Source organism: Salvelinus fontinalis, chromosome 28, assembly GCF_029448725.1.
Source record: "Salvelinus fontinalis isolate EN_2023a chromosome 28, ASM2944872v1, whole genome shotgun sequence".
Classification (NCBI taxonomy): domain Eukaryota; kingdom Metazoa; phylum Chordata; class Actinopteri; order Salmoniformes; family Salmonidae; genus Salvelinus; species Salvelinus fontinalis.
In genome coordinates this window covers 18,292,342-18,309,008 of record NC_074692.1, presented here as the reverse complement: position 1 = coordinate 18,309,008, position 16,667 = coordinate 18,292,342, and the positions used below count along the sequence as shown (strand labels likewise).

At 38.9% G+C, this 16,667-nt stretch overlaps 1 gene segment (V, D, J or C); it reads right to left on the bottom strand.

Annotated features, from left to right (window-relative positions):
- Nucleotides 1–6,077: 6,077 nt before the first annotated feature.
- Nucleotides 6,078–12,602, bottom strand: LOC129826307 (T-cell receptor gamma chain C region C10.5-like). The segment is given in 3 exon segments: nucleotides 6,078–7,578; nucleotides 11,856–11,912; nucleotides 12,299–12,602. Coding segments are annotated over 3 exon segments (468 nt in total).
- Nucleotides 12,603–16,667: the final 4,065 nt, after the last annotated feature.

Here is a 16,667-nt window from a genome sequence, read left to right as displayed (position 1 = left end):
TGTTAAAACTTCTTCGGGATCGGTGTCCCTTCCACGGGACAGTTAAGATAACGTAGGCTAATGTGATTAGCATGAGGTTGTAAGTGACAAAAAAAAATCCCAGGACATATACATATCTGATATTGGCAGAAAGCTTAAAATCTTGTTCATCTAACTGCACTGTCCAATTTACAGTAGCTATTACAGTGAAAGAATACCATGCTAATGTTTGAGGAGAGTGCACAATTTTGAACATGAAAAGTTATTAATAAACAAATTAGGCACATTTGGGCAGTCTTTATACAAAATTTTGAGCTGAAATGCAATGGTTCATTGGATCAGTCTAAAACGTTGCACATACACTGATGTCATCTAGTGGCCGAAATCTAAATTGCAACTGGGTTGGAATAATACATTATGGCCTTTCTCTTGCATTTCAAAGATGATTGTGCAAAAAAATACAAAAGAACGGTTAGTTTTTTCTTTGTATTATCTTTTACGATATCTATTGTGTTATATTCTACTACATTCCTTTCACATTTCCATAAACTGAAAAGTGTTTCCTTTCAAATGGTACCAAGAATATGCATATCCTCGCTTCAGGGCATGAGCTACAGGGAGTTAGATTTGGGTATGTCATTTTAGGCTAAAATTGAAAAAAAGGGGCTAATCCTTAAATCCACTTTAGTCAGTGTAGATGAATGGGAGGAGACAGATTAAAGAATGAGACATTAATTGTGTGGCATTCAGAGGGTGAATTGGCAAGACAAAATATTTAAGTGCCTTTGAACTGGGGAGGGGGGGTTACGAGGTAATTGAGATGTATATGTACATATAGGTAGGGGTAAAGTGACTAGGCAAGTGACTATGGAGATTGGATGGATGTGTGTTCGATTTTATACACCTGTCAGCAATGGGTGTTGCTGAAATAGTCGAATCCACTAATTTGAAGGGGTGTCCACACACTTTTGTATACTGAGTGTATGTATGAAATTAGTTTCTATGTGCACTGAGTATACAAAACATTGAGAACAACTGCTCTTTCCATGACATATATTGACCAGGTGAAAGCTATGATCCTTTATTGATCTTACCTTTTAAATCTACCTTAATCAGTGTAGATGATGGGGAGGAGACAGTTAAAGAAGAATTTCTAAGCTTTGAGACAATTGAGACATGGATTGTGTATGTGTGCCATTCAGAGGGTGAACGCGCAAGACAACAGATTTAAGTGCCTTTGAACAGGGTATGGTAGTAGGTGCCAGGCCCACCGGTTTGTGTCAAGAACTGCAACGCTGCTGGGTTTTTCATGCTCAACAGTTTCCCGTGTGTATCAAGCATTGTCCACCACCCAAAGGACATCCAATTAACTTTGCAGAACTGTGGGAAGCAGTGTTGTTTAGGTGTAGTTTCGATTGGCCATCATCAGCTGCCGAGACTGACAGGTGGTAAGTTAGGGGTGGGGTTACATCCTCTTCAAAGTGCTTATAAGACAAATTCAAAACAAAATGTTTTCAATCCACAATATAATTGTTCTGAACCTCGAATAGCTGGGCCACAGTGATTTGTTTCGTCAACCTCAGTACAGCAGGTATGAATCCCTCAAGGAAGTCATGCATCACATCAGGGGGAAATGAATACACAATGAGAGATTGTGCATACCATCTGTCATCTCAGAGAAGCAGTACGGACTTGTGACACCACAGACATTTTCAGTTTTTTTCTCTGACTGCCTGCAGGTGATAGTTGCAATTTGTTGAGTCGCGCATTGTGAAATCCCCCTATGTAATCATCGAACAGATCTCATCCTTGGTTGCTATGTAAAAGAGACGGATCATTCTTGAACTGAAGTTTTTAGGTAAACCGGCAACAGCATGGGCAGAGAGGTTGTGGCGGAGATTGTGGCAATGGTGCCACAAAAGACCTTAGTTTCTACGTTGCACTCCAAAGAAACACCGCGTGTCTCCTCTAACCCATCCCCCCAAAACAATAGACATTGTGGGCCCCCAGATAGCATATAAATTGCAGGAAATTAACTTTTTCTCTCAGCCTCAAGGCAAAATGTGTGGAATTGTACTTATTTTATTTAACCTTTATTTAATCTTTATTTAATTAGGCAAGTCAGTTAAGAACATATTCTTCTTTACAATGACGGCCTACCAATAACATAATTCTTTGGGGGATACATACTAGCACATGGGTGTGATCCTTCTACAGTGGTCCCCCTGCAGCATATGCTCAAACCCGTGTGATTAGAAGACCTCATTAGAACGTCTAGTTACAAGTGACAGTTAGCATTGAGCCACACCGTTTTTTCACAGAAACATTTTACACAAACACAGTCTTTACAACGTTATGTCCTCAATGTGAGCAATTTCTTTTTGGATGCAATGTTCAGATAGTCACAGAAGTAGCAACAGCATAACACAATTCTCATCCAAATCAGAACATGTAGGCTACATTAGTCCTAGCGCTAACTGAAGAAAGAGTGAGCTAACGCAAGCGGTCATATTTAGCTAACTCTCGGCTGACAAACTATAGTATGAATGAGCTAATATCCATTACAGTTCATCACGGGAGAATTCACCACGCAGCCATGTTTGGTTATGCACGTCAACCAAAGATAAGAAGAGGTGACAAGATGAGTTGGGTCTGTTTGTAGTATGCATGTTGAAGGTAGTGTGTCGTCTACTATCATCACATCACAAGTTTACTCAAAAGACGTGTGACCCATCTCTTCACCTTGTTTTGTAATTCCATCTGTGGTCTGAGAGACATTTACGTGACACCCAGAATGCAAAACATGGCACCACACATAGCTGGCAATTAGTTTAGCTTTAGCTCATCATAATTAGTATAGTCTCAAGTGTTTTCCACATATCATATGTGTCCATTACAATCTAAGCAAGAATCTGAATGCATGATTTGTCACCAGTACTTGGAAAAGTGAATAAAACATTACATAAATAAACTATTACCACACAAACTATATTCTGATAATGATTTATTGATACAAGTGGCACCTGCCGGCAGTCAATCACGTAACCTCTGACACTCATTCACAGTCATTCTGTGTTGTTGTTTATGTAAGTAGCTAGTGGGTTAAGGTGTAGCATTAGCAATGTCTTTAAAAAAGAGACCACTCACAAATTGTATGCATTTGAATGAAAGTGAGGAATCAGATTCTGACAGTGACTGTGAGGACCTGCCCCCCAACCTTCTGGCCATTGAGAACCCTCAATCTGAGGACTCCTGGCCGTGTGGTACCAGGACAACAACCTCTCCCTCAACGTGGTCAAGACTAAGGAGATGATTGTGGACTACAGAAAAGGAGGACCGAGCATGCCCCCATTCTCATCGACGGGGCAGTAGTGGAGCAGGTTGAGAGCTTCAAGTTCCTTGGTGTCCACATCACCAACAAACTAACATGGTCCAAGCACACCAAGACAGTCATGAAGAGGGCATGACAAAACCTATTCCCACTCAGACGACTGAAAAGATTTGGCATGGGTCCTCAGATCCTCAAAAGATTATACAGCTGCACCATCGAGAGCATCCTGACTGGTTGCATCACTGCCTGGTATGGCAACTGCTCGGCCTCCGACCGCAAGGCACTACATAGGGTAGTGCGTACGGCCCAGTACATTACTGGGGCCAAGCTTCCTGCCATCCAGTACCTCTATACCAGGCGGTGTCAGATGAAGGCCCTAAAAATTGCCAAAGACTCCAGCCACCCGAGTCATAGACTGTTCTCTCTGCTACCACACGGCAAGCGATACCAGAACACCAAGTCTAGGACCAACCCCTCTTTTACGCTGCTGCTACTCTCTATTTATCATCTATGCATAGTCACTTTAACAATACATTCATGTACATATTACCTCAATTAGCCCGACTAACCGGTTGTCCCCGCACATTGGCTACCCGGATATTTGCATTGTGTCCAGCCACCCGCAAACCCCCTCTTTTACACTGCTGCTACTCTATACATAGTCACTTTAACTATACCTACATGTATGTTTTACCTCCATTAGCCCGACTAACCGGTGCCCCCGCACAATGACACCTGTATATAGCCTCGCTACTGTTATATTCACTGTCATTTAACATTTTTTTAAATTGTATTTCTTTACTTATCTATTGTTTACCTAATATCTATTTTTTACTTAAAAATTGCACTGTTGGTTAGGGCTTGCAAGTAAGCATTTCACTGTAAGGTCTACACCTGCTGTGTTCTGCGCATCAAATAAACTTTGATTTGGATGATTTGGTGTGAGTTTTACTGTAGACCTAGCTACATAAGCTGTATGTGTGTGAGCATATCTCTCTCCCTTTCTCTCTCTCTAGCCCCATGTGATAACTTTAATTCTTTTAAATGAATTTGATATCAGCATTGCTGGCTTCATTAAATATAGTTAATGTGATGGATTTTGGATGCCCTTGATCTTATTTCTTTTCTTTATCACCCAGTCTCATTATTTTGCGTGAATGATATATCTGAACTTTAAATAATAGTTTAGGTACTTTTGCTGCATGAAATAGCAAACATAACATGAATTCAGTGACGACATTACTTAATCTTTGTCACTTATTGATGAAACAGTAACATCTGTACTGTAGCTAGGCGGTGGGTTGAAAATAGATTCCAAGATCCAGACTTGAGCGAGTGCCCATCTCATTCTCGATGCTGTGTGCACCCGTATTGTTGTTAATTATTATTATTATGCACACTGAAATCTATGCCCATCGTGATGTACGGCAGCGCCCACCAGGCAAATGGTGTGAAAAGATTGTGTTCCAGTAATGCCAGCCTACTAAATCCAAGAGTTTGACATGTTGGGAGGGGACCAGTAACTTAATGATCAAACTTTATCAATGTACCAGCTACAGTCATCATTTTTCATACGTGGGTCAACCTACTTTGAACTAGTTTCCTCTGAATATCATCCAGTTTGATGAAAAACATAATTTTCACTGTTCGGGACCTTTAAAATGTTTTTACATTCACAGAAAGCTAACATTGCGGGTTAGCTTACAGCTGAAGCTCACCACCCTACAACTTTGCAAAGCATAAAGCAACATAGACTGATTTCAAAGCTGATCAACACAAAAAAAACGGGTTTATTTCAAATTGCCTGCATAAGTGATTTGTGAATGAGGTGACTGGTGGCTGGTCTTAAAGAGACAGTGCAACTTATGAGAATACATAAGGCTACTTCTATGTATGTTGATCAGTAGGCCTGGCATAACTCCCAAATGGAAGTAAAACAGATTGTTTGTCATCTGTAGCTCATCCAAAACAAGCTCAATAACTCAATGCATGCATCCACTCCTATTGAATATGCTTTTACCTGTATTGCGAGTAGGCCTATGCTATCTTGATTCGCCTAGTTCATCAAATATATGTTCTTATATTGTTAAAAACAATGTCAGATTGATTGTATGGTAGTATAATTGATTCATTAATGCATAGGCCTAGGCTCTTAGAAAAAAAGGTGCTATCTAGAACCTAAAAGGGTTCTTCGTCTGTCCCCAAAGGAGAACCATGGAACCCAAAAGGGTTCTATCTGGAACCAAAATGGTACGCCAATGAGGACAGCTGAAGAACCCTTTTGGCACCCTTTTCTAAGAGTGTATATGGCTGTCTCTGGGAGATTTTTAAATCAACATTTTCACATGATATAATATTGGCCATCGGCCCCCAAAAATGTTTTTTTGTTGATAATTCTCTATTCATAAGACACCGGTGCCTTTCAAATTGAGAGTGAAAAATGTATCGCCAAGTTAAGGCTGGTTGAAAAGAAATGTACCATGCCTTGAATGGACCATTGGATCCACCTCCAGTACAAGCTAGTTTAGTGAACTATGCATCTGGAGGTTCGATCTGATAAGCTAATTCAAGGCAAGTGATTGCTCTACTGAAAGTTCTTCATCTTGAAACTTGACTGCTAACATGCACCATTGGGGGGGGGGGGGATTGTATTAACAGTGGTTTAATAGACATAATACCAAAATATAGTTTTTTATTTGAGTGTTTGCGAATAATCACATTCGTTATTTTTTAAATGTAAACCAATGAAAACACCCAAATGAATAACTGCAAAGATTATAAAACATTTATTTAACACAAAAAACAAATACCATGAAAACTTGTACAGCATTTTTATGAACACACATAAAGACATAGGGAAAGAACAAAAATTAAACGTTTCTAAGTCTAATCATTAAGACCTGGAGAAAATACGACCTTTATTTGAAAGGGGCAATCCGCTGTTAAAACAATAATAAAGCAATTCCCCGCCATTGTTTTGGTAAAAACGTTGGAGAAATTACATTGGAGTAAAACAAGCTTATATTATGGTTTCTGATGGGGTATGACAGTTGAACTAAGCTCATGAGGCATTTCTAATTCATATTCTTTAAGAATCAATGGGTATATATCATTAATGTTTTAATTTAAAAAATGTATGTAGAAACTGCAGATCGCCCCTTTAAGCATAGACAGGAGTTTTGAGCAGAGAACAAATCATGGGTTGCACCTCCTCCATCACTTGGTCACATCACGCCACTGTTCTGAACTGTCTCAAGACACTCATTTTGAACAATGATTTATATATACACTAGATAGCCAACGTGCCTCCATTTTGGTACTCCTTCACTGTTGTATTTTTTGGGGGGAGAAGCTATATCTATATACATATATATATGCATTTACTAATGTCAAAATTTGTTTTTGCGATGTGTATTATATTACAGACACCTTAAATAATATTATGTGAGCTAAACATAAAAAAATATACACATAAAAACATTTTCCTGAAAGTAAAACATTTCACCTCTCATTGGCCTCTCATTGGCCAATACCTAGCATCAGCAATCCAGGGTTTATAGAAACGACTGTTAACAAGTTTTGGGTCACTTAGAAATGTCCTTGTTTTTGAAAGAAAAGCTAATTTTTTGTCCATTTAAAATAAGATCAAATTGATCAGAAATACAGTGTAGACATTGTTGTAAATGACTATTGTAGCTGGAAACAGATTTGTTGTGGAATATCTACATAGGCGTACAGAGGCCCATTATCAGCAACCATCACTCCTGTGTTCCAATGGCACGTTGGGTTAGCGAATCCGAGTTCATCATTTTAAAAGGCTAATTGATCATTAGAAAACCCTTTTGCAATTATTTTAGCACAGCTGAAAACTGTTGTACTGATTAAAGAAGCAATACACCTGGCCTTCTTTAGACTCGTTCCCAGAGCTTTAAAATAACAGTAACTTTTATAGATGTGGCCAAATGAGTTTGGAATACAAAAGTTTCTCATAGACATCGGTAATAGTATGTTTGCTCACTGTGAGGGATCGGAAGAGGAAAATGGGAACTGAAATTTCCTCCTTGTTCCCAGAGCTCTTTCAGAACTCTTCACAATGAACAGATGACATATGGTGCGTCAGGTAGCTTTACTTCAGGTAGGGGGGCTATTTCCCAGGTTCCTGTGGTGCAGCAGGAGAGAGAGCCCGCAGCAGTACAACATACTCTTCACTATCATCACGGTGTAAACCAGAGAGGCCAGACGCAGACTGCACATGGACTGGAAGGTTGCTGAGGAAGAGGGAGAAGACTGATGGGTTCATTTCAATCCAGTGCCTTCAGATAGTATTGATACCCCTTGACTTATTCCACATGTTGTTGTATTACAGCCTGAATTCAAATCAAATATTTGTTCTCTCACCCATCTACACACAATGCCCCATATTTAAAAAGTGAAAGCATGATTTTAGAAAATGAAGCTAATTTATTGAAAATGAAATACACAAATATCTCAAATACATAAATACAATTTTATTTGTCACAAGCTTCATAAAAAAGTGCAGACTAACAGTGAAATGCTTACTTACAGGCCCTTCCCAACAATGCAGAGAAAAAAAAGACATTATTGAAACATTAAAACACAAGGAATAAATATACAAGTAAAGATAACTTGGCTATTTTCACGGGGGACCAGTACTGAGTCGATGTGCAGGGGTACGAGGTAAGAGAGGTAGATATGTATAGTGCATGCGGAAAGTATTCAGACCCCTTTACTTTTTCCACATTTTGTTACATTACAGCCTTATTCTAAAATTGATTGTTTTAATTTTTTTTAAAATCTCATCAATCTACATACAATACCTCATAATGACAAAGCAAAAACTGGTTTCTATACATTTGAGCAAATGTATTAAAAATAAAATTTGAAATATCACATTTACATAAGTATTCGGACCCTTTACTCAGTACTTTGTTGAAGCACTTTTGGCAGCGACTACAGCCTCAAGTCTTCTTGGGTATGACACTACAAGCTTGGCACACCTGGATTTGGGGAGTTTCTCCCATTTTTCTCTCATTGTGGCCAATGATTTAAAGTCTGTAAGTAGGCAGCAGCCTCTCTGTATTAGTGATGGCTGTTTAACAGTCTGATGGCCTTGAGATGCTCCTTTTAGAGGAGGAACCACTGTGTCATACTGCGACACACCTTGCGGGCTGCTGCAGCATTCGGTGGCACGTTATCTATTTGTCAGCCATTTTTTCTGTTAATGCTATTTTGACCACAAGAGGGCATCCTTGAGAAGCATTTGATAGTCTTCCGTATTGTCATTAACAGATAATTTAAAACCTTTTTTGTAATGACATAGGATATGGGATTGATTTTAAGAAATGTGGCTTAATTAATTAGATTAATATTATGGTGTTTCTATTCAGAGAAAAACTAAACCCTCAGGGTTTCCATTAGGATGGAATGGAAAATATGGAAGGAGTATGCTGTCCTTGCAAATAAGAATTTGACTTGCCTAGTTAAATAAAGGTGACAGTACACTGAGAGCATAACATTTCTGCACCCTAATTTTATAATTCTTGTCTAACCAATACCAAAACGGAAATTACGTGAAAATAAAAATCTCATTCAGTTATCAAGACCAGTCCCCATGCTTGCCTCAGAGCAGCGTGAAACGGTTGCTAAAATAGTTGTAGGCTTTTGCTTCTAACTTCAATATGCTCTTTAAATAAATACGACCTACACCATTTTTAACAGCACATTACTCAACACTAGTGAGCCTCGTGTTGCCTATGGTAGGCCTACAGTATAAATACAAATATCTTTTTCAATGACGTGACTCTCCGCCAATAACTACATTTAGAGGATTGGAGGATTCTAAATTAATGTCTAAGGGGCATTTTCCGTTAGGATCTGTGAGAATATCTAAGGGGCTTTTATATACTTCTAAATGAATTAATAATAATAATCGCATGGTTTAAAAAGTAACAATATTTTGGAGATTTCGTTTTCATTTAACCTAGAGTGAGCGAGAAAAAGGGGTGAGACGTTCTCACTAATTTGTAAATAAAGCCAGTTTGTTATTTAGAATTATTTATTTCTGGAGAAACCTAACTTGATTATTTAGCAGACATCACTTGCTTATATTCATAAAGATGATGAACGATCGACAAAGGCAATCTGTAATCTGCTGGCATCACGGCACGACATAAACATCGCTCTAATCACAGTCAGAAGACAGTTGAAGAAACTTGCGTGGACTTATGGAAAGGCTCGGTAAGCAATGTTTTATACATAGATATATATATCTATATATAAAAATTATTATCAGAACATTAACTATGTGTGTTTGCTTGTTTTGTACTGTTCTGTAGTTTCGACCCAATGATTTGTCTGACTAACAAAGACCTTCGTGTCCTGCAGGCCCAGATCAAAGCTGGCGAGACATTCGATAATGTCATCTTCACAGACGAATCAACCGTGGCCCTTGAGCAATTTGCTCAAAAGGGAAGAAGAAAAAAGGAAGTAAAAAAGGAAGAAGATCAAGCAAGCCGAGTCCCAAGTACCCGCTCAAACTCCATGTGTGGGGGGCAATTTCTCGCCAGGGACCAGGCCCATATTCGATTTTTGATGGTAAGTTTGGCTATTTACAAAGCAAAAGGTACATCAAATATTATAGCCTACACCTCACGGAGTGTTATGTGTTCCACAATAATTCACTCTTGCCTCCTTTTTCAGGTATCATGGCTCGAGATTTCGTTGAGGAAGAAATCATCAAGAGATATGCTGGACTCTATGTCAGAGAGGTGATTCTGGGACCACATAGTTTCTTTCGAAGTAGGATTATAGCAATATTGTGTTATGTTTAGGCCTATGTACATTTCTATTATTGTACCTAATGTTGGCTGTTAGGCTAAATATATTTTTTTCACAAATGCAGACAATTACTCAAAACACACTGCCGCCCGGGTTTGCATTGCAAATGAGGGCATAAACTGGGTCAAGACGCCAGCAGAGTAACTAGACCTTTATGTAGTAAAATAAAGGCAATTTTTTACAAGTAAAAAGAAAATAAATAAAAGACCTACGGTACAACAATGCAACAAATACATTCATCATCTCAGCAAGGTTTTATCTGTGGTCGTGGAGCTGGATGGAAGTGCGACTAAAATGTAGTTAATATAAACCTCCGCATTTGAATGTCTTTTTCCTCGTTATTTAATTGTATTAACGAAAGCATAAAGATGTTGATGAAGAAATACTGTACTGCTGTTTTGAGTTAGAAATATAACACTTTAGAGTACTTAAGCATCGAATACATTGCAAGTTGAGGGATTTTCACAACAGTAGCCGGGTTCTAAAAAGTATATTGTCCTGCTAATAGGAACCATTTGCATGATGGGCTACACCTGCTACAGTTGTGATGGCTTCACTATTATTCTACAATGTAGAAAATAGCAAAAATATAGAAAAATCCTGGAATGAGTAGGTGTGTCCAAACTTTTGACTGGTACTTGCTTAATTAATTTAAGTTTCTAATCCATGAAAAATCCTCTGGGTTTCTGTTAGGATGGAATGGAAAATATGGCGCTGTATAACTTGATGGTCGGCAGTACAGTACTGGGCTATTTAGATAAAGAATCTCTGTGTCGTGCGGACGGGAGACCGGGGTTCAAATCTCTGACGGGGATGAAGGAGTAGGGGGGGGGTTCACACCTAGCTCGGGTATTAGACAATTCTTTAGGAAAGGTTGAATAGTCTATTGTTCAGCTAAAAGCCCATCCTGCAACGCATGTGAAAAACTAATAATAATATTTTTCCCCCTTTCCACATGTTAAAGATACATGGAAAATCGATAGTCAAAAAATTTAAGGAAGTTTGTTTTAAAGTGTATGTCCTATATCTGAGAGATATAAGAAAGATCAATATATATCAATATATATATAAAAAAAAATGTTGGTCCCTAAACCTCTTCCATATATACTTCCATATATTTTTTAAACTAGTACCGGGCAACCTAAAGACAAGTCTGTTGAGGTTTGTGAACGTCCTGGAGCAAAACTCTATAGAAACTCACCTTTCCATAGAGGGGTCATATTAGTGTGTAGCCCAAACTGTTCGGACGCTACAGACGTTTTCCTGAGAAGACCGATTTTCAGGATGTCTCATGGTCTGACAAACACAGCTGTAGCTTGTCCATTGGCAGATGTGGCAGATTGAGACGCAACCCATGCCAGAAAAATGTATATCTTTGGTTTAAACAGATGTATTTTGATGGGGATTTCCACAGGGAGCGGACATTGACTCTAGGGGGTTGCTATTTTGGCACATTTTGATCTTGCCTTGAGTAGCGCAATTGCTGTGAACAGGACTGTCAACTGAGCTGCGTCACATACGCCTAAAACAACATTTCAGGACTGTGGTCGGGTGCAGGACCAGTTATTGTGGGAACGGGTGGGAGTCAGACAAGAAGTCAGAGGGATCAATATGAAAAGCTTCAGGAGCAGGATAAAGAAAGTCGCCCGCAGACCTCAAGTTCATAAAATGATAAAATTAATCTCACCATAGGGTATGTAGGGTGGTGCCATCGCATTGGTAGATGGAGAGCAAACATTTTGCTCTGATGAAACAAAGAACATGTATTTGTGAGAAATAAGTAATTGATTGACAATGTGAGGGTTACATGCAGAGTTGGGGTCAATTCGAATACAATTGAGGATGTAAACTGAAAGTTTTTCTAGATTTTTTTCAAAGCACCCAACCCTGGTTAGATGGTGTAATTAAACCAAATATTATTGTATATCCAATCACAACATCTTTAATTATTTCTGGAGGATAATTTCATTATCACAGGTAGTTCTCTAACGTCTCAATTCAATGTTTCAATTACACTGTTTTTAAATTATCTGGAAAATTACTAACACGTTGCCATGTGAACTGGTAATTCAAAAACAAATAAGAAGGAAAATACCACTCAAATTGTGGAATATTTCAAACTTTGGCTACCTTTTGATGTGTCAGCTTCTTCAGGGCCCGCTTCATGCTCCACCGAACAGATGTATTTGGCATCTGCCTTTCCTTGATAAATGATGATCATACTTGTCGTCCGCCCTTCCTCCCTCTGCTCCAGCTCTTCCCCCTCTGCTTTGGGCACCTCCACGGTTCGGCCGTTTTCATCCTCCATCTTCCATGAGATCTTGACTAAGTCTGGAAACATGTCTCTAGCCAGACATAGCAGGGTGGTCTTCCCATTCAGCTCAGGTTTGAACGCCAGGTACATGGTCACTTTGGGTTTCTTGAGCTGGTTCTCATCTGATTTTTATGTGAAACAATCGAAACTCACGTTATAAGAATACGATTTTTTAACACTTTGCACTTTCCAATCTATTGTAGTACTAAAATATCAACACACACACACAACGATAAATAACATGGGTACAAAAAAGCCTTTCTAGCCATCAGAAACGAGTGTTCAACAATGCCATGGTATAAAATAGAATAGTGTATTATATATCTATCAGCTCAGAAATGTTCTTAACCCCCATCGCCAGGAGGTACGCCTGATCCAGAGTAATCAGCTCTACCACTTGACCTGTCTCTGGCCCACGCAATTCCTTTTAAACTTCTCTAACATAAAGTGTTTGCACAACATAGAATGTATTTCTTTCTAGGAAAATAAAGTTATTTTGTCCTATTCTAAGCCATTGCATTTGCGTGTAACAGACATCTAAAATTGTTTCATTTCATTCGTTAAATATAGTCAAATAAACAAATATAATATACTGTATCAAGTAGAGGTCCTTACCAGAGATGATGAGTTTTGAGCCGGATCCAAACCGCAAAATCTCCTGTGTCCCAGATCCAGAATCACACTCCAAGTAAATCCTAGACAAAAACATATCATCTTTTTGTTCATTTAGATCTAGAGAACTAAAAGTGAATTCCCTTCTCAAAACCACAAATAGCATGTCATGCTATGCTTTTTTCCACTATTGACACAATTGCAATTTTTCTGCTTTCAGTTCATCTGTATTTTACATGGTTATAGTCAATATAAACCATACAGTAGATATACATGATATACAATATTTAGAGAATATATAATACTATCATTATATTCAAAAGGTATTCCAAGAAACTATTTGTGAGTCAAAAATATATTCCTCAGTGTGATTTCTCACTGATTTTATTGGTCCTCCCACGAAGCATCAGAGAATGTGGTTAGATAGGGGGGAAAATAAAGATGGGAGTAAAAACATCAACACCTGGGTTTGGTGTGGTTTCTAACAGCTTCTCAACCCTTTCCTTATGTCACTTCCTGTGGTGGAGCTACGGTTTCTCATTGAGAAGGACAGGATAACTGTACGGTAGTTTTCTGCACAGGGAATGAACTGCAGTTGTCACTGTGGTTATCAAAGCTAGCACAGTAGTAAGTGGCTACATGATCGGTCTTCAGGGTAGGGATTGTCAGTGTGAATGTGTCAGAATTTTCGACCTTTTCTGCTTGGTAATCCTCAAAATCAGGATCCTTGGTTGATTTTCCACCACCTTTATGCATGAACAGGATCCACCTCAGAGCTTCTCCGTCTTTTTGCTGATACCAGTGAATGTTACCCGTGTTGAAGTCTGTAGCTTTGCATTCAATAACACCGGATTTGCCCAAGGGTTTGGTCACTGTTAACTGCTCCTGATGTAGATTCACAGCTTCTGCTGCTGCTATAGAAAAGAGAAGATAGATGGTGTGAGTAAAGTCGATACACTGAATCTTTCAATTGAGTATTTAACATCTACGGCACCAGACACTTTAAATACAAATTATACACTTACCGACTAAAAGGATAAAGGTAAGACACAATGGACGCATGGTTGTGCTGAGATATGCTGGCCTGTTATGTGGCAAGTGTGAGATGCTTTGCTTGACTAGTAAAGCTTTATAAGGAAGTGCCTCTAAGAGCAGTGAACCATACTCAAGAAGATACATTTTGCCGGGTGGGCAGTGGTACACATCACAGTGGGCGTGGAATAAAGTATGCACACCAGGCAACAACAACTGTGTCCAAGCTTGTGATCCAGGCCCAATTTGATTAATGTACACTCTCTAACTTTGTGTCAACTTTACTTGCTAACCATCGGCAAGAGTTGAATGAAAAATAAAATGTACATGCAATGGTACCTGAACATGACTTTGAATTTGGTCAACTTACATGAAATGGTACTTGCTGTACACCTATAATTAAATTATTCAGCATCGTTGGGTTATTATGCCTCATTAATAAAAACAGGGAGCACGTTATTTTCGTCACAAAATGAGTAAAGTAACGGATATGGAGAATTCTGTGAATAATTTTTAAAAAGCATTTCTCTTTTCTAATGTCACTCAAACAGTGCTGTGCGCTCTGAATAAATCCACTGGCTAGTTCTGCTGTCTGTAAAGAAATGGGCGGGCTGTAGATTGATCATGCTGCTACAATTGGATAGGGCGAAGCTGTTTCTCTGTTCACTTGCTCTTTGTGAGCTAAAACTAACCTACCTAGCTAGCTAACGTTGCACCAACAAAAGAGGATTGCAGTCCTACCTTTGTACCAACGATTAAAGGGATACTGCAAGATTATTTTTATGTCTCTCTGTGCAGTATGAAGGAAGTTAGAGGTAGATTTGTGACCAAATGCTAACTAAGTTAGCACAATGACTGGAAGTCTACAGGTATGCTAGTGTATGCTACCCTACCTGTAGATTCCCAGTAACTGCGCTAACGCTAATTAGCATTGGCTCGTGAAACTACCTCAAACTTCCTTCACACTACACGTAGAGATATACAAACGGTATCCACAAGTTCATCTGTCCACAAGAAAGTGTGTCCTGGTCATCTTCAAACAAAATGTTTAAAGCAATGGATATCCAAGGTTGGGTCAGGGTCAATTCGAATTGAAGGCAGTCAATTTAGAAAGTGATTTGACGTTAAAGGTAGACTCGGCATTATGTCTAAGATGCAGAAAGTAAACAGCATAATGGGTGGATATCCACAACTAAGCGCTTTGAAGCGCGAGGCTCAACTTCTCCACTATTTTGATGCTCGGGCTACCATGCTGTAACAGCATGAAGTGAACTTGTGCACGTGCACAGATACTGTGTGACTGTGTAGGAGAAGTCTTGCATCTCACTCATCTCAATATCTACGGTACTCCATGTGGCAGTGCCATTTTGCTGAGTCTAACTTTAAAATTCTGAAATTAAAAAATGTTTAAAATAAGTAGCTTCAGTTTATTCAGAAGTCATTGAAAATATGTCTTGTATCTTGATATTCAGGTCATTTGTTTAGGGAATGATGATTACAATAATATGACGCTGTTATTGCGTATAGTTCAAATGAATTGTTAATTGTTCTTTCAAATGGGTGATTAACAAAACTTTATTCCTGCATACCGGTAAGATCACTTCATAAATGATGGACGTTCACATTTGGTATGACATACAGGCAAATTGTGTGAGGGCCCAGGCTTGGTTTGTGTGCTTTCCATTAAACAGAAACTTGAAACTGAAATTGTATGATCAGACATGAACAAGGGGGCAGCCCACACTCTTCATAAAATTGAAATACCTTTGGACTCCATAACAAAAGCTTTGATTTGGTTTTCCTTCCATATTGAAACCAAGAAGAAAAGATGTATAAAGGAGAATTAAACCAGCTTACTGCTACCATGTCACATCCCTTTCAATGATGTGCTTCTACCCCTGCATTACTAGCTGTTTGGGGTTTTATGCTGGGTTTCTGTACAGCACTTCGAGATATTAGCTGATGTACGAAGGGCTATATAAAATAAACTTGATTGATTGATGACTAGGGTTGGTCAATTTCTATTGTAGATTTTCAGAAATGTAAATACAAAATAAAGGTGGTTCAAAGTATTGTAAGGGTGATTATTCGGCTGTGTAAACATGATTTACCCCCCCCCCCCCCCCCCCCCCCAATGTTGGCCATCAAATGTGATTTCTAACCATAAAAATAAGAAGCTGCTGGTCAGAGTCTATGAGACAGGTAGGCTGACTCCAGTACAGGATCAGGCTTGAGCCAACTGCCTGAGATTCAGAGAATTAATAGGTCCTTCTCTAATTCTGCCTACTAGAAACCAGATGTTGTAAGTGTTTGTAATACCGTCAAAGTTGTCTTTAATCTCTCAAAATGTTGCGGAACATAACCGCGACCAACTGTCACTCGTTTGGAGATATGGTGCTCACTTGCAAGATGCGCATCTTGTCACTTGTCACTAAAAAGCTTTATCAATTTGGAAAAATATACTTTTCTATATAAAATTGGTGACGCAAGATGCTGCGTGAGTCCACACAATGTCACCAGTTAGAGCTCCTGTGAACTCTA